The following is an 18,264-nucleotide window of genomic DNA, read 5'->3' on the forward strand; positions in this document are numbered from 1 at the left end:
ACTAAGAGCAAGTTAACCCTTCCCATTCCTTAAGGCGGGGCTCCTCACAGCTGTATAAATAGAAAATGAAGGCTTATGGCCTGGCTTTACTGAAGTACTCTCCTGGGATGTGGGTCTGTTGGGGGCCAACTGCTGATAGTCTGTTCCCCGATACCCTTAAGGCTGCTATTGAAACAAAGAGTACATCAAATCAAAGCCACTTCAAATCTTCAGTTTCTCTCCAAACCTTTAATTCTTCAGACCAACCTGCTAGAAATATACATTCTCTATGTCTTTCAGTAAAGGCTAATAATAATAATAATAATAATAATAGTGCCTAAGTTTTCCAGGAACATAGCAACTGAGTCTTGCAGAGTTTTGAAGGTGTGTCCTGCCTGCAGGGTTGGATATCAAAAAATCTGAGCCTTTCATGGCTTGTTGCCCTACTGGGTGTGGTATTGTTGTTGCTTGATCCCTGGTCCCTTTCTTCTTGTGGTGTTCTGTGTTTACTGATATCATCCTCTTCAATGCGGCTCAGGGAGGCATGATGCCACGACCCCATTAGCGTGTCTAATGACATTTGTCTCTCTCCTAGTGATGGACATTAGTGACATCGTACACGGGAAGGTGGATGATGAAGAAAAGCAGCATTTTATTCCCTTTCAGCAGTAAGTATCTGCCACTCATCCCTGTGACTTGAGGTGTGGCTTAGCCATTCCGTGGGGCATGACTGGAGAAGCAGGAGGGAGGACCCCTTTCTGTTGATGGAAATGTAAAGGTAGTTCTGCTGGAAGACTGTGACCTGGGCCCCTCTGCAGAAGACTTAATTCAGGGGCTTCATGTTGGACTCGAAGAGGGTAAACTGAGCATTTTCTGACTCAGTAGAAGTAACTGGAGGAATATAACATTTTACACATATATACATATACACATACACATACACATACACACACATCTCATAAATATAACATCCATCTGCACCAGAATCCAGAGAATGACGTCATCTGATTGTCAGAGATGCCGTAATGTATCTCTCTTCTGTTGTGTTGAACAGGTTTGACTAACAATCACATGACTGCTCAGACCGGATGATGCATATGAATTGTCAGGGCAATCTTGTTAGAATCAGCATTTGCTCTAGTAGGTCTGAGTGCATCTGACAAGCTTCTGAGTGTTGCTAATGGTGCTTGCCCAGGGACCACACTCATAGTAGCAAGGGTTAGGCAAGAAGAGTATGCAAGGCTGTTTAGGTTTCCTGCAAGGAACTAGGGCAGCCAGTCTGGTAGTACAGGGCAGCTTGGAAGTTGACCCCAGGCTCTATGCTGAGCTGCAGGAACTGGAGCCGTCTAGCCTACTGGGGGCAGGAAGTGAACAAATCTTTTTTTTTTTTTTTCTTTTTTTCTTTCTTTTTATTGGATATTTTATTTACACTTCAGATGCCATCCCCTTTCCCCATTCCCCCCCTTAGAAAATCCCTATCCCATGCCCCCTTTTCCTTTTTGCATTTATACATTTTTTAAAAATAATGTTAATCATAAGCGTTATAAGTTTGGAATTGTTCAATCAGAGGTGTAACCCACTGACCAACCTAGATATAACAACTATCTTTGACTGGTGGAGATACATGAATATCTGCCTCCCTGTCTCCCCCTCTTTCTCTCTTTCATCACCTAGCTTCTCCTATCCTTCTTCTCCTCTTTTTACTCCTTTTCTTCCTCTCAGTACTCCTCCTACCTTAGCTCCTCCTACACATCACCCTTCCTGTTAAAATGAAACTTTTCTCTCAAAATACAATTAGAGCATAATTATGCCAATTTGTACCAGTGAGGTACAAGATAGTCCTAATACCCAGTCCATTATTTTGTTGACTAACCAGCACCTCTGTCATCTATCCTAACTAAAACATTTAGTTCTGAACCTGGCTTTAGGATGAATGTCAGCTGACGACCATCCACTCAAATCTTTTCTCTTACGGTAAATAGCTATAAGTTTTCAACCCCGTCAAAAATCCAGAATGACTGAGTTAACTATAATTGTGGGAAGCACAAAGCATAACTTCTAAAACTTAGCCAATTTATAGAGACCTCTGAACACCTGAAAAGCCCCTATACTACCGAACGTTGGAGCATCAAATCTTCAGCCTTCTGTCCCAGAATCATCTGACAGACCTTGGTGATGCAGGATTATTAAGGACTGATTACTCTGTCTAGGCAGATATAATCAGTCGACTATTCTGCATGTGTGTCCTTTTCTGGACAGTAATTTGTCTGTAGATGGAGAGAGGCAATTCTTGCCTAGTGGCTGTTACCACACAACTGGAGTAACTCCAAGGATGCTCAATTTCTTCTTAGAATCCACAACAGGAAGCTGTCAGGAGCAGACAGGTCTCTAATCAATATGAACATTAATATATAAATATTTGTAGTGTCAGTTCTATGGACTTCTGATGTTTTGAAAACCAACTATCCATGTAAGGTAACCTGGACTGTTGTCTGTTCACTCCTCTCAGCTATTTCTAAATAAAATATGGAAAACACCCCAACAATAAACTCAAAAATATGAATTTGCTATAGTCCCTTAACTCATAGGTTAACCGTCCCAAATCAGTTAAAAAAGTTAAAAAAGGGCTGGGTCTAGGCATTGTATTCCTAAATGTGTTATACAGGCACAATGCCCATGAGAGTATCATTATTCATCTCATTTTTATATTAATAAGAGGCTCGTACCAATGAAAACCTTAAATTTGAGATCAAAGTAAATTTTGTACCATTTAAGAAATTATAACTTCATCTTGATAATAATTATACAGATTTCTACCAATAGGTTATGGCTATGCAATAAGTCCTAGCTAATCCCCCCTGTTCCAACAAAACCACTACTTTTCCCTAGAAAGACAGACCATTATTAACCACATTAGTCCCCAAGCTCAGGGAATAGGGGCGCTGACTCTTCTTTAACTTCTTCAAGCTGATTAAGGGCATTGAGATTTTAGAAGAGGGGTGGGGGGAAGAGTAAGTTGATAAGCCTCTGATGCTGTGTCTTCACTGAATCCAGATGGAATTCCAGGACATCAGAGGTTTGGGCAGGTCTGCTCAGTATGCTTGATGAGTAGATACACCAAGGCTGTGTATTCTGCAATATACAATTCTCAGAACAAGTTTTAGTATCAAGAGAAAAAAAAATTTCCCACCCCCAGGGGGCTGACATTTTTTTTTAAAGATGTTGGTTCTGAAGACTTTTTTTTCCCCGATTGTTAAAATTGGTTGTAGTATTTACATTTCAGATTTTATCCCCTTAGCCTACTTCCTCCCACCACCCAGAAACCTCCTATCCCATCCCCCTCCTCATGCTTCTATGAGGCAGTGACCGCACCTACCCCCCCTCACTATCCCCTCTCTGCCCTCACATTCCCCCCCCACTGTGTGTTCATTTTTTTTTTTTTTTTTTTTTTTTGTGGGACCAAGAAACTCCTCTCCCACCTATGTCCGACAAGGCCATCCTCCCGTACATATACCTCTGGAGTCTTGGGTCCCTTCCTGTGTGTTCCCAGGCTGGTGGTTTAGACCCTGGGGGGCTCTGGTTGTTTGGTATTGTTGCTTTCCACCTGGGGTCAATAACCCTTTCTGCTCCTTCAGTCTTCTCACTAAGTTCTCCATTGGGAAACCCCTGATCATATCAGTGGTTAACTGTGAGCATCGTCCTCTGAGTGTGTTAGTCTTTGGCAGACCTCTAAGGAGACAGCTATATCATGTTCCTCACATTATGCACTTCCAGCCATCCACAACAGTGTTTAGATTAGGTGGCTGTACATGGGGTGAATACCCAGGTGGAATGGTCTCCTGATGGCCCCTCCTTCAGTTTCTGTTCCATGTTTTGTTTCCCTATTTGCTCCCTTAAGCATTTTTGTTTCTCGTTCTAAGTAGAACTGAGGCATCCCCTCTTGGTCTTCCTTCTTCATGAGCTTCATGTGGTCTGTGGGTTGAGTCTTCGCTAATCCAAGCTTTTGGGCTAACATCCATGGAGATATGTTTGTGTAACTATCTTCTTTTGGGGTTTTTGGAAGATTACTTTCTTGCTTTTTCTAGGTTGTAGTTTCCCTCCTTGTGTTGGAGTTTTCCACCAATTATTCTTTGAAGAGGTGGATTTGTGTTGAGATACTGTGTAAATTTGGATTTGTCATGGAATATTTTGGTTTCTCCATCAATAATGATTGAGAGTTTTGCTGGGTATAGTAGTCTGGGCTGGCATTTGTGTTCTCTTAGGGTCTGTATGATATCGGTCCAGGATCTTCTGGCTTTTATGGTCTCTGGTGAGAAGTCTGGTGTAATTCTTATAGGTCTGCCTTTATATGTTACTTTGCCTTTTTCCCTTACTGCTTTTAGTATTTTTTCTTTGTTTTGTACATTTGATATTTTGACTATTATATGGTGGGAAGTATTTCTTTTCTGGTCTAAACTATTTGGAGTTCTGTAGGCTTCTTGTATATTTATGGACATCTCTTTCTTTAGGTTAGGGAAGTTTTCCTCTATTATTTTGTTGAGGATATTTACTGGTCCTTTAAGTTGGGAGTCTTCCCCCTCATCTATACCTATTATCCTTAGGTTTGGCCTTCTCATTGTGTCTTGGATTTCTTGTATATTTTGGGTTAGTAGCTTTTTGTATTTTGCATTTTCTTTGACAGTTGTGTCAATGTTTTCCATGGTATCTTCTGCACATGAGATTCTCTCTTCCATCTCTTGTATTCTGTTGGTGATACTTGTGTCTATGACTCCTGATCTTTTTAGGTTTTCTATCTCCAGGGTATTGTCCCTTTGTGATTTCTTTATTGTTTCTACTTCCATTTTTAGATCCTGCATGGTTCTGTTTAATTTCTTTTCCCGTTTGGTTGCATTTTCTTGCAGTTCCTTAAGGGATTTTTGTGTTTCCTCTTTAAGGGTTTCTATCTGTCTACCAGTGCTCTCCTTAAGTTCTTTAAGAGTGTTATTTATGTCTTTCTTAAAGCCCTCTATCATCATCATGAGAAGTGATTTTAATTCTGATTCCTGCTTTTCTGGTGTGATGGGGTGTTCAGGGCTTGCTCTGATGGGGGAGCTCGGTTCTGATGATGCCATGTAACTTTGGTTTCTGTTGCTTACGTTCTTGCTCTTGCCTTTTGCCATCTGGTTAACTCTAGTGCTGCCTGTACTTGCTGTCTCTGACTGAAGCCTGTCTTTCTAGTTATCTAGCTTGTGTCTGATCTCCTAGGGGTCCAGATGTCTCTGTGCTCTTTTCCAGCTGCACTGATTACAGTGGTACCTCTAGGATGCCTCAGGATATGGTGCCTCCAAGGTAGTAGTCCAGCTAGGTGTCTGCTGTTCTGGGTGCAGCGTCTCCTCTAGAATATCTCAGGATATGTTGTCTGAAGCTCTGAGTTCATTTGTTCTTCTGTGGCTGTGGATTGAGTGGACCTTCCAGTATGTCTCAGGTGGAATCCAGGGTCCACACAACAGCAGACCTGGCAGAGGTCTGATCCAGGCCTCAGATCTGAGAACTAGTTTCTAAGACACTGTCCAAGTTAGAGTGCCTGGGATCCCTGCTTTCTCTGGGTTCTTGGATGTTGGGGGCAGAGCTGCCACCCAAGATCTGCTCAGTGCTCTGGCCCAGACCGGAAGGAACCAGTGTTCCGGGCCGGGAGTGACTTCCTGGGTCCTTTTGGTTCCCAGTTACTCCCTGTTTAGGGCGGGCCCTGCTGTCTGCTTACCTAAGATACTGCCTGAGTTCGAGCGCCTGGGATCCCTGCTTCCTCTGGGTTCTTGGAGGTTGGGGACAGAGCTGCCACCCAAGATCTGCTCAGTGCTCTGGCCGAAGTGAACAAATCTTACCCCCGTAACTCTGACACCTTCTAGTGTGAGCATTGCAGCTGCTCTGAAGTTCAGTATACATAATGGTAGCCTAGGAAGAGGCCAAAGGTTTCTGGAAATGACCCCCGTCAGGGGTCACATGCCAGTCACAGCATATTGTCTTATATAACTTGCATCGCCACTGCAGACTGGTAGAACAAATGGATTTCAGAAGCCAGCCTGAGGATATTTGAGTGAAAAGATCTTTTTTAAAACTACATATAAATGATGGAGCTGGAGAGATGGCTATGTGGTTAACAGCACTAGCTGCTCTTCCAGACGACTGAAGTTTGGTTCCCAGAACTTATGTTGGATGGTTCCCAAGCACCTGTAACTCCAAAGGATCTGATGTGTCCTTGCTGCTCCTGCGGACAACCCCATGCATGTGCAGACACTCACCGAGACTCATACACGTAAATAAAAATGTATCATTCATAATATGCATACACACAAATCCTATTGCAAACGGACAGAATGACGTAATTGTACAAGAGAAGTGCTTTTTAAATCTTAGCTCAGTGTTAGGAAACACCAATCAGGGAGCTCTCACATCACGACATATACCAACACACTCGAAATAATTAAGCAGAAAATCGAACAGCTTAAAATCTTAAATGCTTCAGGACAATAGAAACTGTATATCATAGTGAGCTCTGAAAAGCTATTTTAAAGTCACACATCAGTAATTTCAAACAAACAAAAAAATAAAACAATAAGAAAAAACAATGAGCTAACCTCCTTTCATTTTTTAACTTATAAATAAGAAAAAAAAATTAAGAAAATATTTGCAACAAATGTTAGGAAACTGTTCTTGTTACACATATAGAATTAATACAGATTAATTGGGTTGTAGAAAGCAAATAAACCCATAAAGAAATGGTATACAAAATCAGAGGATACATGAAGCTCGGTTTAAAGCAAAGTTAAGTTTAGGACTTGACCAGGTTTTAAAAGTATTTTGGGCATTCTTTTGGCAGCTGAAAGGAAACCCATATTCCTCATCTGTGTATACAGTGTTACAGTGCGCTCAACAGGTAAAGGCACCTGCACTGGGCAACTGAGTTCAGTCCCCAGCTCCCACATGGCAGGAGAGAACTAACCCACACAGGTTGTGCTCTGACCTTCACGTGAGTGCCATCACACACACACACACACACACACACACACACACACACACACACACACGAAACACATTAAAAATACATAAATAAAAATTTTAAGCTTTAAGTTTTAGATTCTCTGAAGAATATAATTAACTGATTGTATCTGTTGGTTTATTCAGGATCTCACCCCAGCTTTTGTTGTCTCTTATTTTTCCACAATCAATGTACTATACATAATTATATTAAAAATGAAAGAATTTGTAAGAATTCATTGTACCCTTGCAGTATTCTAAGTTAATAGTACAGGAACATGTGCCAAGTAGATTTTCTCTTTTCCTGAGGCTGCTACTAATTATTTTTAAAACATACACTTAGTAGTCTTCAGCTTCCTTACCAACTTCTGAAGAATGTGGAGAACTGAGTATTTCACACAGCTTGGTGCTGGTAGTGATTATCTGAAAACTATGGAATCGTGAAATACTGTTCCTTACACGCATGCACACAGATGAATACACACACAGTATGTGTTGCTTGATGAAGGGACATAGACTGAGAAATTCATTCTTAGACAATTTGTATCTTTGTGTCACATGACAGAGTATATGTCTATAATGAAAGGTAGCTACAGTGTCACTCAGTAACAATCTTATGAGACCACCCTCAAGTATACAGCTCCTCACAGGTGACTGAAATGCAGTATACTGCAGTGTGCATGTGTGTTATGTGACGTATATAAATACGTTTAGACAAGTAGATTCCATTTAATTCATTACCAATATATGGAATTATATTTATAAGTATGAAATCTAATATATTAAGCAGATAAAATACATTGAATAAATGTATAAAATAGAGTTGGGCACAGTGGTGCATGCCTGTAATCCCAGTTACTTAGAAAGCTGAGGCAGGAGGATTATGAATGTGAAGCCAGCTTGTGAATGTTTTCTTAAACAATAAATAAATCTTCTGTATAGAGACAGACAGATATAATAGATATTACATGTACATTCATATCCATGAATGGTGCTCCTTTTTCATAATATATAACTGCATCAAGTTCTGCATTCGTTAATTTAAAAAAAACTATCTGAAAATTCCTTTATCTGTATTCCCCTTTATGGTAGGCTTCTTCCTTCGGTGTCGTGCCTCTCTGTCCAACTTCTGAACCACCACCCATGAGGTGGCAGTGAACCCTGAGATGGTCCTGCTGCAAAATAGCATGTGCTTTCTTTAAAGTCCCCCAGGATCCCCGCCCCAGTTTGATTACCACTGTATAATAGTGTTTATGTTCCCCCTTGCAACCCCGGGCCAGCCCTCCTATTTTCCTACGCTGTAGTGGCTTACGATGAGCGAGGTTTATATGTGAGTTCTGCTAGTCCACCTGGGAAGAATCATTCACAGAAATCAGCCCCCATCTCCAGCCTCACGTTCGGTGTGTTTTATCATCAGGTAAAAGGATGTACACAAAGAAAACTGCCTGGTAGGCAGAGAAGGCGAAAGACTATTGTGTGGCAACAGGAAGATAATGTAGTTGTTGGGGGCAACTTCAAGAGGATGAGGACTGTGTTTGGTCCTTTGGCCTCCCCCCTCTGTGGATCTTACCTGATTTGCTAATTCAGCTGGATCTCATTTGCTGATTGGCCACCGCAATCCTAAATTTAAAGTCATTGAGTGTCTCAAAACACCTTCCCAGTATACCCCACAGTCTGTGTCCATGCACCAAATGTCCTGTGGCTGTGGGCCTCCGAGGGGAACAGGATCCTGCAGACTACTCTGTCAGGTGGAGCTAGTCCTAGGAGCCAGGTCTCCTGTCCTTTAGCTCTTCCTTCTGTCCCATCCAAGCATCTAAATCTAAATGCCTCTGACTTTTACTGCTTAACTTGTCCTTAGTCATTGCCTTGAACTTCAGTGTTTTGACACTGTATTTCAGCTGTATTTCAGCTAAAACACATGCTACAATGTAGGGAAGTTCCCATCTATAAGGGTACCTAAGCAAAAAAGCATGTGTACTCCCTGAGTTAGCTAGTGTTGCCCACCGCCACTTTCTTATTTGTCTTGTCATTTCCTTGATATATGTTTAAGAAGGGGAGGAGGAACGATCATGAGAGTCAGAGGATCAGGGAGTTTGCTGTGAGACTCTATCTCCTAGTAATAAATGAGGAGCTGCCCACTAAAGCCTTGTCAGCCTGACTATCCGAACATGTGCTGAACAAGGACACCAGTGGGCACGCCCAGCTGGACGAGAAAAGGCCTGTAAGGCCTCAACACTGTACAAAGAGCTAAAGGCAACTGAGAAACACTGGGGACAGAGAGGTGTTCTTCCCTAGGGAAGGCACATAGATTGCCCCTCCAGTTCCAAATGGTCAGCCTTGAAAACATCCAGGTAGTATTATATGGACTGAACAGGATATTAATAGTTATATGTATATACATATATGCAGGCAATAACAATTAGTGGAAAAAGAGGCCATGAGTTTGAAGGAGAGCAAGCAAGGAGGGGTATGTGGGAGGATTTAGAGGGAGAACGTGGAAGGGAAAATGTTGTAATTATAATCTCAATATATATGATATTCCTATATATATACATATGTGTATATGTATATGGATGCATACACATGCATATAGGTACATATATACATATATGTGATCAGTGGAAGAATGAAGGTAAGAAAGTACCAGGGACAAAGTTACTTCAATTTACTTAGTTGACCTTATTTCTTATTCTGTTGCCCAATCCTAGGTTATAAGGATTGGGCAACATTGCATGCCATAAAACAGAATAAGTGTTCTAGTGAGCCAAGCAGAGGAGATTGGCTTATAGACAGAAGCAGAAAGCAAACATGGGATTAGTCATTGCTCTTACTACGGCAGGGACAGAAGACAGAAGGTAGCTACCTGGCGGGCCAGCTTCAGGTCATTTCTGTAGGTAACCTTTTGTAGAGAATTTTGTTGACATACTGGCTGAAGCCAGCCTCTTTGGTGGGTAGGGGGTTTAAGCTGTTATAGCACCATGCTGAGGTCTTAGAAGATGGATACTCTACTTTACCAAAGCCTTGTTGCATTTGCACTATGGTGAGAGAGTCCATGTTGACTTTAGCCTGGTCTGTTGGGGGACCATGCAGGAACATAATCCAAAACTGGTTTCCCATGAGCCCGCTGCTGAGGTTTTGTGTTTGTGTTTCCAGATTGCTCTTATAAAACCTCTGTATTCTCGGGTCACACTTTAGAGACTTTCTCTACTTTTGGCTTCCTTTTTACCTCTCCTGTCTTCCCCAGAATTGCCATGGAAACCTACATCCGCCAGAGACAGCTCATCATGTCACCCTTGATAACCTCCCATGTGATTGGAGAGAATGAGCCACTCACTTCGGTCCTAAATAAAGTCATAGCTGCAAAGGAAGTGAATCACAAAGGACAAGGTACACACAGGCTGCCCTGGGTGAGGGGACTTTGGGTGGGGATTGGAGAGTGGACATGCAGAGTCCCTGCCCTTTCACCATCCACTCTGATAGCAAACAGCCTCCCCTGGACACTGCCCTTCTCAGACATCTCCTATTGAAGATCTAAAACATTCACTTTTTCTAGTGTGATCAGGGTTGAATTTGTAGCTTCCGTGGAACAGACTTTTTCTGCTCATGAGACTGTTTTTCTGCCCTCTCTTCCCAGGGCTAACTCCTTGAAGTAAATGTGCCGATGGAAAATGACTCAGGAGTGCATTTACACTGCGCCCTCAATAAACTTACCCCTTGTGTGTGTTTCCAAAACTAGAGACAGAGAGATCCAAATATCTGTCGATATGAATTTGTAGGCTACCTTGCAGAGCTCTTATATTTTCTCCGGAACCTGCATGTACCTGTCATTTGATAGCTTCAGCTATGAGAAATTCTTATGGAAATGTTTTAAATTCAAATCGTAAGGGAAAATATTTGTCATAGCATTAAAATTCAAGGGCCAAGATGGCGGCCAGACTTGAAAGGCTCTCAAAGTGGCACCACCTCTTTTTCACTACCCTTCAACTGTTGTGTAAAAATGAAAGCAAGCAGGAAAACAATTTTCAGGGTGTTTAGTTTCTCACTTGTTCAGTTATTCAGGTAGGAAGAGAAAGGAGTAATAAAGACTCTGAACACAAATAACGAGACCCCCTCCCCTTTTATATGCATGTTTATGTATGAATGGGCACCGAAGTAGGAGTGTGCATGTGTAGGCTTGAGTCTCACTATTTCATTAATTAATCTAGCTTCATCTGGAAATGCCCTGTCTCTGCCTTTTGAACACTGGACGTATAGACGAGCCTTCGTGCCTACCAGTGAGTCATAGTCACACAGGTGCTGGAGTCTAAGATCAAATCTTCAAGCTTATGCAGCAAGAATAAAATAATTTTAGCCTAAGAATATAATCTTGATTAGAGGAGAACATTCTTATACTAATGAGATTACATTTTACATATGATTTCCTTTTTGGAACAGAATGGAAAACAGTGCTGTTCCTTTCTTGCTACTGAACAGAAAAAGCCCCTTTCAGATGTGTTTTTTACTCTGCACAAATAGTCTCTACACTTGTGTGGTGGTATAACATTTTAATGTCTAAAAGTGTTCAAAGCTAAATTTATAGCAAATTTAATTTAAATATTTTGATTGGGTTTTATGTCTCTTTGACAGTTGAGCAACACTTCTTTCCGTAAGTAGGATTAGTTTTCTGACAGGCGGAGCAGGAAAGCTTGGGTTTATAGACAGAGAAGGAAAAGGAAGGACGAACAGGAAGTGGGGAGAGAGGGAGGGAAGGAGGAAGGGAGGTAGGAAGGAAAAGGTAAAAAGCAGTGGGTTTGGGGCAGTAAAAAGGCCAATCCTATTCCTTTTAATGTCAGGACTGAAACAAAGCGAGCAGCATTCCGTGGCTTGCAGGAGCCTTTTTAGGACATCTGGCCATTATCTTTCTCTCCTGATATCTCACAAGGCCAGATAACAGTTTAGTTTCCTTTTTAAAGCTGTAGAACTTGACCAGAGTGACTCCATTTTGACATCTAGCCTGATGAGGAGGGTGTGGGGTCCAGTTCCTTGGATAGGCAAGTATTTTCTAGCTGCTTAATACTATAAACTGAAGCCACCCTGCTGTGACTATTTCTGTATTGAAGCTTTCTCTGTGTTTAGGACCACTGCTTAGGAACTCCTAGTAGTAGGACTTCTGGGTCAGTGGTGGGAACAAGCTTTAACCCAGATGTATGGTGCTGTGTTGCCTGTTCTGGGCACAAAGTGTTCATCCTGTGTGTTCTCCCCTGTGTGAAAGGTGACAAGTAGACAGTGGTTCTCACGTATTTAAATTACCACCTTGAGTCTGTATTGTCTGTATTGTATGGTCTGCCGTCTCTGATTTTTTTTTTTTTTAAAGAAGATAACTGTAATAAGAAATTATATATTCTAGCTAGCCCATATAAAAGACACACAATCCTTATATTTTTATTTACAAGCTATAAGCCTAGATTGGGCAGGTTTGAAGCTATTCTAACTTAGATCCCGGCCACATGCCCTTTGTTACTTGCTCTTTCTCTTGGCTACACGTTCATGGTTCATCTTCTCTCATGGTGGCCCCCTCCTACCCTGGTCTCCCTTGTTCTTCCCCTCCCAGTCGCTCCTGAGACTCCTCACTGATCCTCAAGTCCCACCTTTCTCTCTGTACTGCCCAATCACAGGCTTTAGCCCTTTATTGACAAGTTAACTCTGGGAGCAAGCTTTGCAGAACAGAAGCTGGTATACATGAGAATTCACTCTGCTTAGGGCCAGCAGATCTTGGCGGCCAGGATTTAGCATTTCAGTGCATAGCAGCATCAGACCAACCCCAGCAGATAATTATTCTTCTGTTTTCTAAAATACGCTTTTTCTTTCATTTAAGAAGTGACTAATTCAGGGTTTGGGAAGATAGCTTAGCAATTAAGAGGACTTTCTGTTCCCACAGAAGACCTGAGTTTAGTTCACTCATAAGGTAATTCACACCGTCTGTAACTCCAGTTCCAGGAGAGCTGATGATCCCTCCCATCTCCTGGGTACCAGGCGTCATGTAGTACGGACATACATGATGCAAGCAAAACACTCAAATACCTAAAGTAAAAATAAGTAAATCCTGTAATTTTCAGAGATTTAACAGGTATTCACCTTTTTCCCTTTCAATATTATCTTGCCCTATTTATTTCTTGATTAGCAATTTGTCTTAATTAAAATATAAGATATTAAATTGCTTCTGTTTTAAAAACCAAGAAAAGTACTTTTTGGAATTTGTTTTAAAGATATGCATTTTTATTTATGTATATGTTTGTGTGTTGGAGTATCTGCCACATGTGTAGGACCCCACAGAGAGCAGAAGAGAGGCACCAATTCCTTGTGGGTTACAAACAATTGTGAGCTGCCCAACAATGGTGCTGGGATTCAAACTTAGGACCTCTGGAAAAGCAGCAAGAGGTCTTAATCATTGCACCATCTCTCTAGCCCCTAACATTAGTTTCTTCCTTCATGATTTTCCCTGCCCCTGCCATCTGTGATTAAATTGCCATGCTCTCTCTCTGTGTGTGTGTGTGTGTGTGTGTGTGTGTGTGTGTGTGTGTGTGTGTGTAAAATCCCACAGTTTCCATTAATGTCTGTATCGTTTCTGGCACCACCACCACATAATCTTACTCTTAGAACAAACATACTTTGGTATTAATTGGGATAATTTTTACTTTTTTTGTCCTCCACTGAAGTCAGTTGTGAGTTTGAAGGAAGCATCATTGAAATTTTGCCCGAGGAGGATTACATGTTTATCATGGGGTGTCTGGTTAGCCTCACACAAGCTTTGATGAGTGTGTTGCAAAGATTATACAGAGAACTGGAAGCTTGTCCCTTTTTTTTCCCCTTACAGGTCTTTGGGTGTCCTTAAAGTTACTGCCAGGTGACCTCACACAGGTTCAGAAGAACTTTTCACACCTGGTGGACAGATCAACAGCAATAGCTCGGAAAATGGGCTTTCCAGAAATAATCCTGCCAGGTACACACTTTGCTCGGGTTTCATTTTGTGTTTCTTTTCCATGTTGGAAGAAAGGATTACCTCCTCTCGGACAGTTGAGGCAATAATGGTCCCTAAGAAGACGTCATTTAGAGCTAATGGCATCAAAAAACTGGTGACAGATTCGCAGCACCCTCAAAGACTGCTCAGTAGTCAGGACCCAGAAAACACCACTAAGCATCTCAGCATCCTCAGTTCACTCTTTCCCATCTTGATCTGCAGATGTTTCCCCCAACTTCTCAGGAAACAACCCAGTAGCCCAGTGTCTTCAGTCCAGGAGACTTAAACTACTTTATTGACAAGCGCCTTTCTCCTCATGTGTACGTTGGGTCCCTGTGCTCAGCTCCGTTTCTGTGAGAGCCTCTGTTTCAGTCACCTGAGCTCTGGCTGTGCGTTGCTCATCCCGTTCCCCATGGTCCCCATTCTTGTCCAGTTCTCTCATCTTTCTTGCCACATGTTGGTGACTAGCAGTCACATTCCCAAGTTCACCAGTGTCGCCCATTTAATCCTTTAATATCCACAGGAGACAAAGGGAATCATACTCTGAGGAAGTTGATGAATATTCATATGAACTAATTGATGAGACTTGTGGACAGCTGGTCACATCACATTGAAAACTCTAGAAAACCAACTGCACGAGAATAGATTTTTTTGAGAGTAATTGGGATCTTTTCTCACCTTCGGGACATTAAGGGGCAATGTATTTTCTCCACACACATTACCTGAGAATGAGGGTGTTCTAATGAATGCTCAGAATGGATGAGTAAACATTTCCGAAAAGAGAGACTGTTGTGTCTTCTCAGGAGAGCAGCTTCATCCACCACAAAGCTCTTTTCACTGACTACAGGCACACCAGGTTTGGGGGAAATTGTCTTTTGTCCCCATCTTTAGCACCAAGACTCCTTTAGATTTTAAGCCATCTAGACATCTTCTTCCTCCATTAAGACTCCTGCCTTCTCTTACATCCCCAGTAGCTCACTCTCTTCTTTCCTTTTAACCAATTACCTCTTTCTCAGTGTTTACAGTATGGCTGCCTGTGAATATATTGCTGGTGTTCCTGGGTTGGGTCTCCTCAGGGACTGTGCCCATATCCAGCTAGCTGCATGAACAAGAAACCCAAAAGACACCATTAAAATTGTGCTGGATAGCCTAGCAATATCTAATATATGCTTATTGTTAGACACATATCCTAAAGAATTATTACTGAAAAGAATTGGATCCCTGAGGTGGCTTAGTAGATACATAAAAACTCTTGCCATACAACCTGGATGATCTGTAGAACCCACATAGAAAAGCCAGGTCCCATGGCTCATAGCTGCAATCTCAGCACTCCTGCAGCAAGATGAGAAACAGGAGAATCACTTGGGAGCCTATGAATGCCAGGCAGCAGTAGAAATAGCAAGAGAGACACTGCCTCAAAAACAGGTGGAAGGGGAAAACTGACTCCAGAGAAGTTATCCTCTGACCCCCACACCTATACTATGACATGTACATGTATGTGTGTGCACACTAATAAAAAAAAAGGTCATGTTTTCACAACGTGCACATCAGAGACACCTTGATATGTAGTAAGAGGTGGACTGAGAGAGCAATCCAAAGACTTCTGTGGAATAAGCAGGCCATTACTAGCAGATCATTGCATATTTGCATTATCTCTTGGGTGTTCTATCATGAAACTTTGAAATGAGTTTCCCTCAGGAGCACTCACAGGAGGCTTGTCATGTTATAGGAGATGTTCGAAATGATATTTATGTTACCCTGATCCATGGGGAGTTTGACAAGGGGAAGAAGAAGACACCTAAGAACGTGGAGGTGACCATGTCTGTGTTTGATGAGGAAGGCAACCTTTTAGAGGTATGTACCACACCCCCCACCCCAAATCTCATTGCATCACACCTGCTCTGTGATAACAGCTAGCTGCTAGTCCAACTTACTGTTAATATTCCCTACATCAGGGGTTCTTCTTTTTGGGGATTTTGTTCTTTGATTAGTTTCTGGTTTTTAAGAAAGGGTCTCACTATGTAGCTGAGGCTGCCTCAAACTTGTGATACCTCTGTCTCTGCCTCCTGGGTTCTGGAATCACAGGCATACCCTAGCATGCTCAATACTTTCTCATATGGATACACACACACACACACACACACACACACACACACACACACACACATATATATCCATCCTGATAAACCCATGATTTTCAGTGGCCATTTTTACTCCTAGAGCTATTTAGATATATTTTGATATTTCGTCTCTGCAGAGATATCGAAGGCCACTTAAGCTTTAGGATCTCGGGCTTTTTGACATTTTCAAGTGGTATGGTTACTCTGAGCTTGAGCACCATGGCACAGGTGTCCCAAAGGCCTTGACAGGCACATCACCATCACCTGGGCCAGTGGAGCCCATAGACACCTACCTGAAGGAGCACTGACGATAAAGGCATCCTTGCTGTAGGTCAGCTAATGCTGATTTCCAGTGTTAGTCATTAGAAGCTTGTGCCCAGAGTAGAGTTTTTTTTTTTTTTTTTTTTTTTTTTTTTTGTCTGGAATTGCAGATGAGATGTTAGAGCCAGAGGGGGATCCAGCTGTCCTGACTTCCAGTCCAGAGTTTCTCTGCCTCTGGCAGCTTTCTGGACATCTTGATTTTGATCTGAGAGAGTTGAAAGGCACCGGGTGGCCATTGGAAGCCTCTGTTACCTCTACCTAATTACTTTGAATATACAAGTCAAAGTCTTGGCTCCTGAAGCTCTCTAGATGTCCTGGAGTGATGCTCTTCAAATCTTCAGTCCTTGTTGTCCATAATTCAACCATTATGTTTCTATAAGAGCAGAAAACCATACATATTCAGTAAAGACCCTGCAATTCATAGCATGTAGTACTTGGGGCTGAGGGGACCGAGGTGGCGTTTGTTGACATTATGTGGCATGACTGCTGGCTAGGTACAGCATGCACCTGCTGCCACAGTGAAATCTTTCAATACAGTGTAGGTGACTGCTGGTAGACTTCTCAGACCCACCATGCCTGTGACTTTGAGTTAATTCTTGGATGCTGTACATTCAGAAACCTTTTTCTATTGCCATATTTTTCATGACCTAGTATCATCTCCTAATTGTGTCTTTCCAATCAAAGAAAGCCATTCATCCCGGTGCTGGGTACGAAGGCGTCTCGGAGTACAAGTCAGTGGTGTATTACCAAGTCAAACAACCTTGTTGGTACGAGACGGTCAAGGTGAGAACTCTGTTTCTAACTCCTTCAGCTGTTGACCCTTGTTTAGATCCCTGTCGGCTTTTTTAACCCCAGATCAGTCTCATCATATCTGGAAGTTTCAGATAGTCTACAGAAAGAAATGAACTGAGGATGGGGGTGGGGGGGTGGGGGGGGGATAATCAAAATACATTGTGTGAGATTCTCAAAGAACTTATTTTTTCCAAAGCTGAATCAGTAGTTAAGAAGTCTTTAGAGCATCTATTTTATGAAGCCCAACATTCTGACAGAGTATTCTTATTCACAAATGTATAGAGACTGGAATAGAAAAACTTGTGGCTGGAATAAGGCGGTGGGCTACCAAGATGCTGCAGACAAGCTAAGATATTCCCACTCCATCATCAGCTTCCCAGCGTGTTGTTCTGGTTGGCCCCTGCCCAAGTGTTCTGGGCCTTTTTGGTGTAAGGAGGAATTTTATGAATTGCGAAGTGCTTTCAGATCCAGTATTCCCTGTGGGCTCACAGTGGCCTTAAAAGTAGACAGGAGGGTATTGCTATGACCTCTTTGTGAAGAGGTAGCAGACTCTGGGAAGAGAAGTGACTCCTTAAATCTTGGAGCACCTTGAGGTCATCCTAAAACAGGTTACATCTGAATGCTGGGCAGCTGCAGCACCCGTTGCCAGCATTGGCAGGGTCCTATGAGTTCTAAGCAGAAAATCCACAAATCGACACGTTGTCTTCATATCTCAATTATTTTTCACATTCTTCTGTAGTCTGTGTTTTTTATGGTGCCATTCATGTGAATTTATATTGTGCTTTTTTTTTTTTAAAGACAATTTCTCACTCTAAACTCTGACTGTCCTAGAACTTGCCATAAAGTTCCGGCTTCCCTTGAACTCGCAAAGACTCACCTGCCTCTGCCTCTCTGCCTCTCTGCCTCTCTGCCTCTCTGCCTCTCTGCCTCTCTGCCTCTCTGCCTCTCTGCCTCTCTGCCTCTCTGCCTCTCTGCCTCTCTGCCTCTCTGCCTCTCTGCCTCTCTGCCTCTCTGCCTCTCTGCCTCTCTGCCTCTCTGCCT

At 42.3% G+C, this 18,264-nt stretch overlaps 1 protein-coding gene across 3 annotated transcripts in view; it reads left to right on the plus strand.

Annotated features, from left to right (window-relative positions):
- Dock5 (dedicator of cytokinesis 5) overlaps positions 1-18,264 on the plus strand; it is a 188,213-nt gene that overhangs the window by 104,201 nt on the left and 65,748 nt on the right. For all 3 annotated transcript variants that reach the window (XR_013109304.1, XM_034497595.2, XM_076930800.1), the window contains 5 exons: positions 575-647; positions 10,238-10,380; positions 13,847-13,972; positions 15,720-15,844; positions 17,116-17,214. Coding sequence is in view for 2 of the 3 variants with exons in the window: in XM_034497595.2 (XP_034353486.1) it covers positions 575-647; positions 10,238-10,380; positions 13,847-13,972; positions 15,720-15,844; positions 17,116-17,214 (566 nt within the window). In the remaining variant the exon portion in view is untranslated. The remainder of the gene's footprint in view (positions 1-574; positions 648-10,237; positions 10,381-13,846; positions 13,973-15,719; positions 15,845-17,115; positions 17,215-18,264) is intronic.

The sequence above is a fragment of the Arvicanthis niloticus genome, chromosome 3 (genome assembly GCF_011762505.2).
Source record: "Arvicanthis niloticus isolate mArvNil1 chromosome 3, mArvNil1.pat.X, whole genome shotgun sequence".
In the NCBI taxonomy this organism is placed as follows: domain Eukaryota; kingdom Metazoa; phylum Chordata; class Mammalia; order Rodentia; family Muridae; genus Arvicanthis; species Arvicanthis niloticus.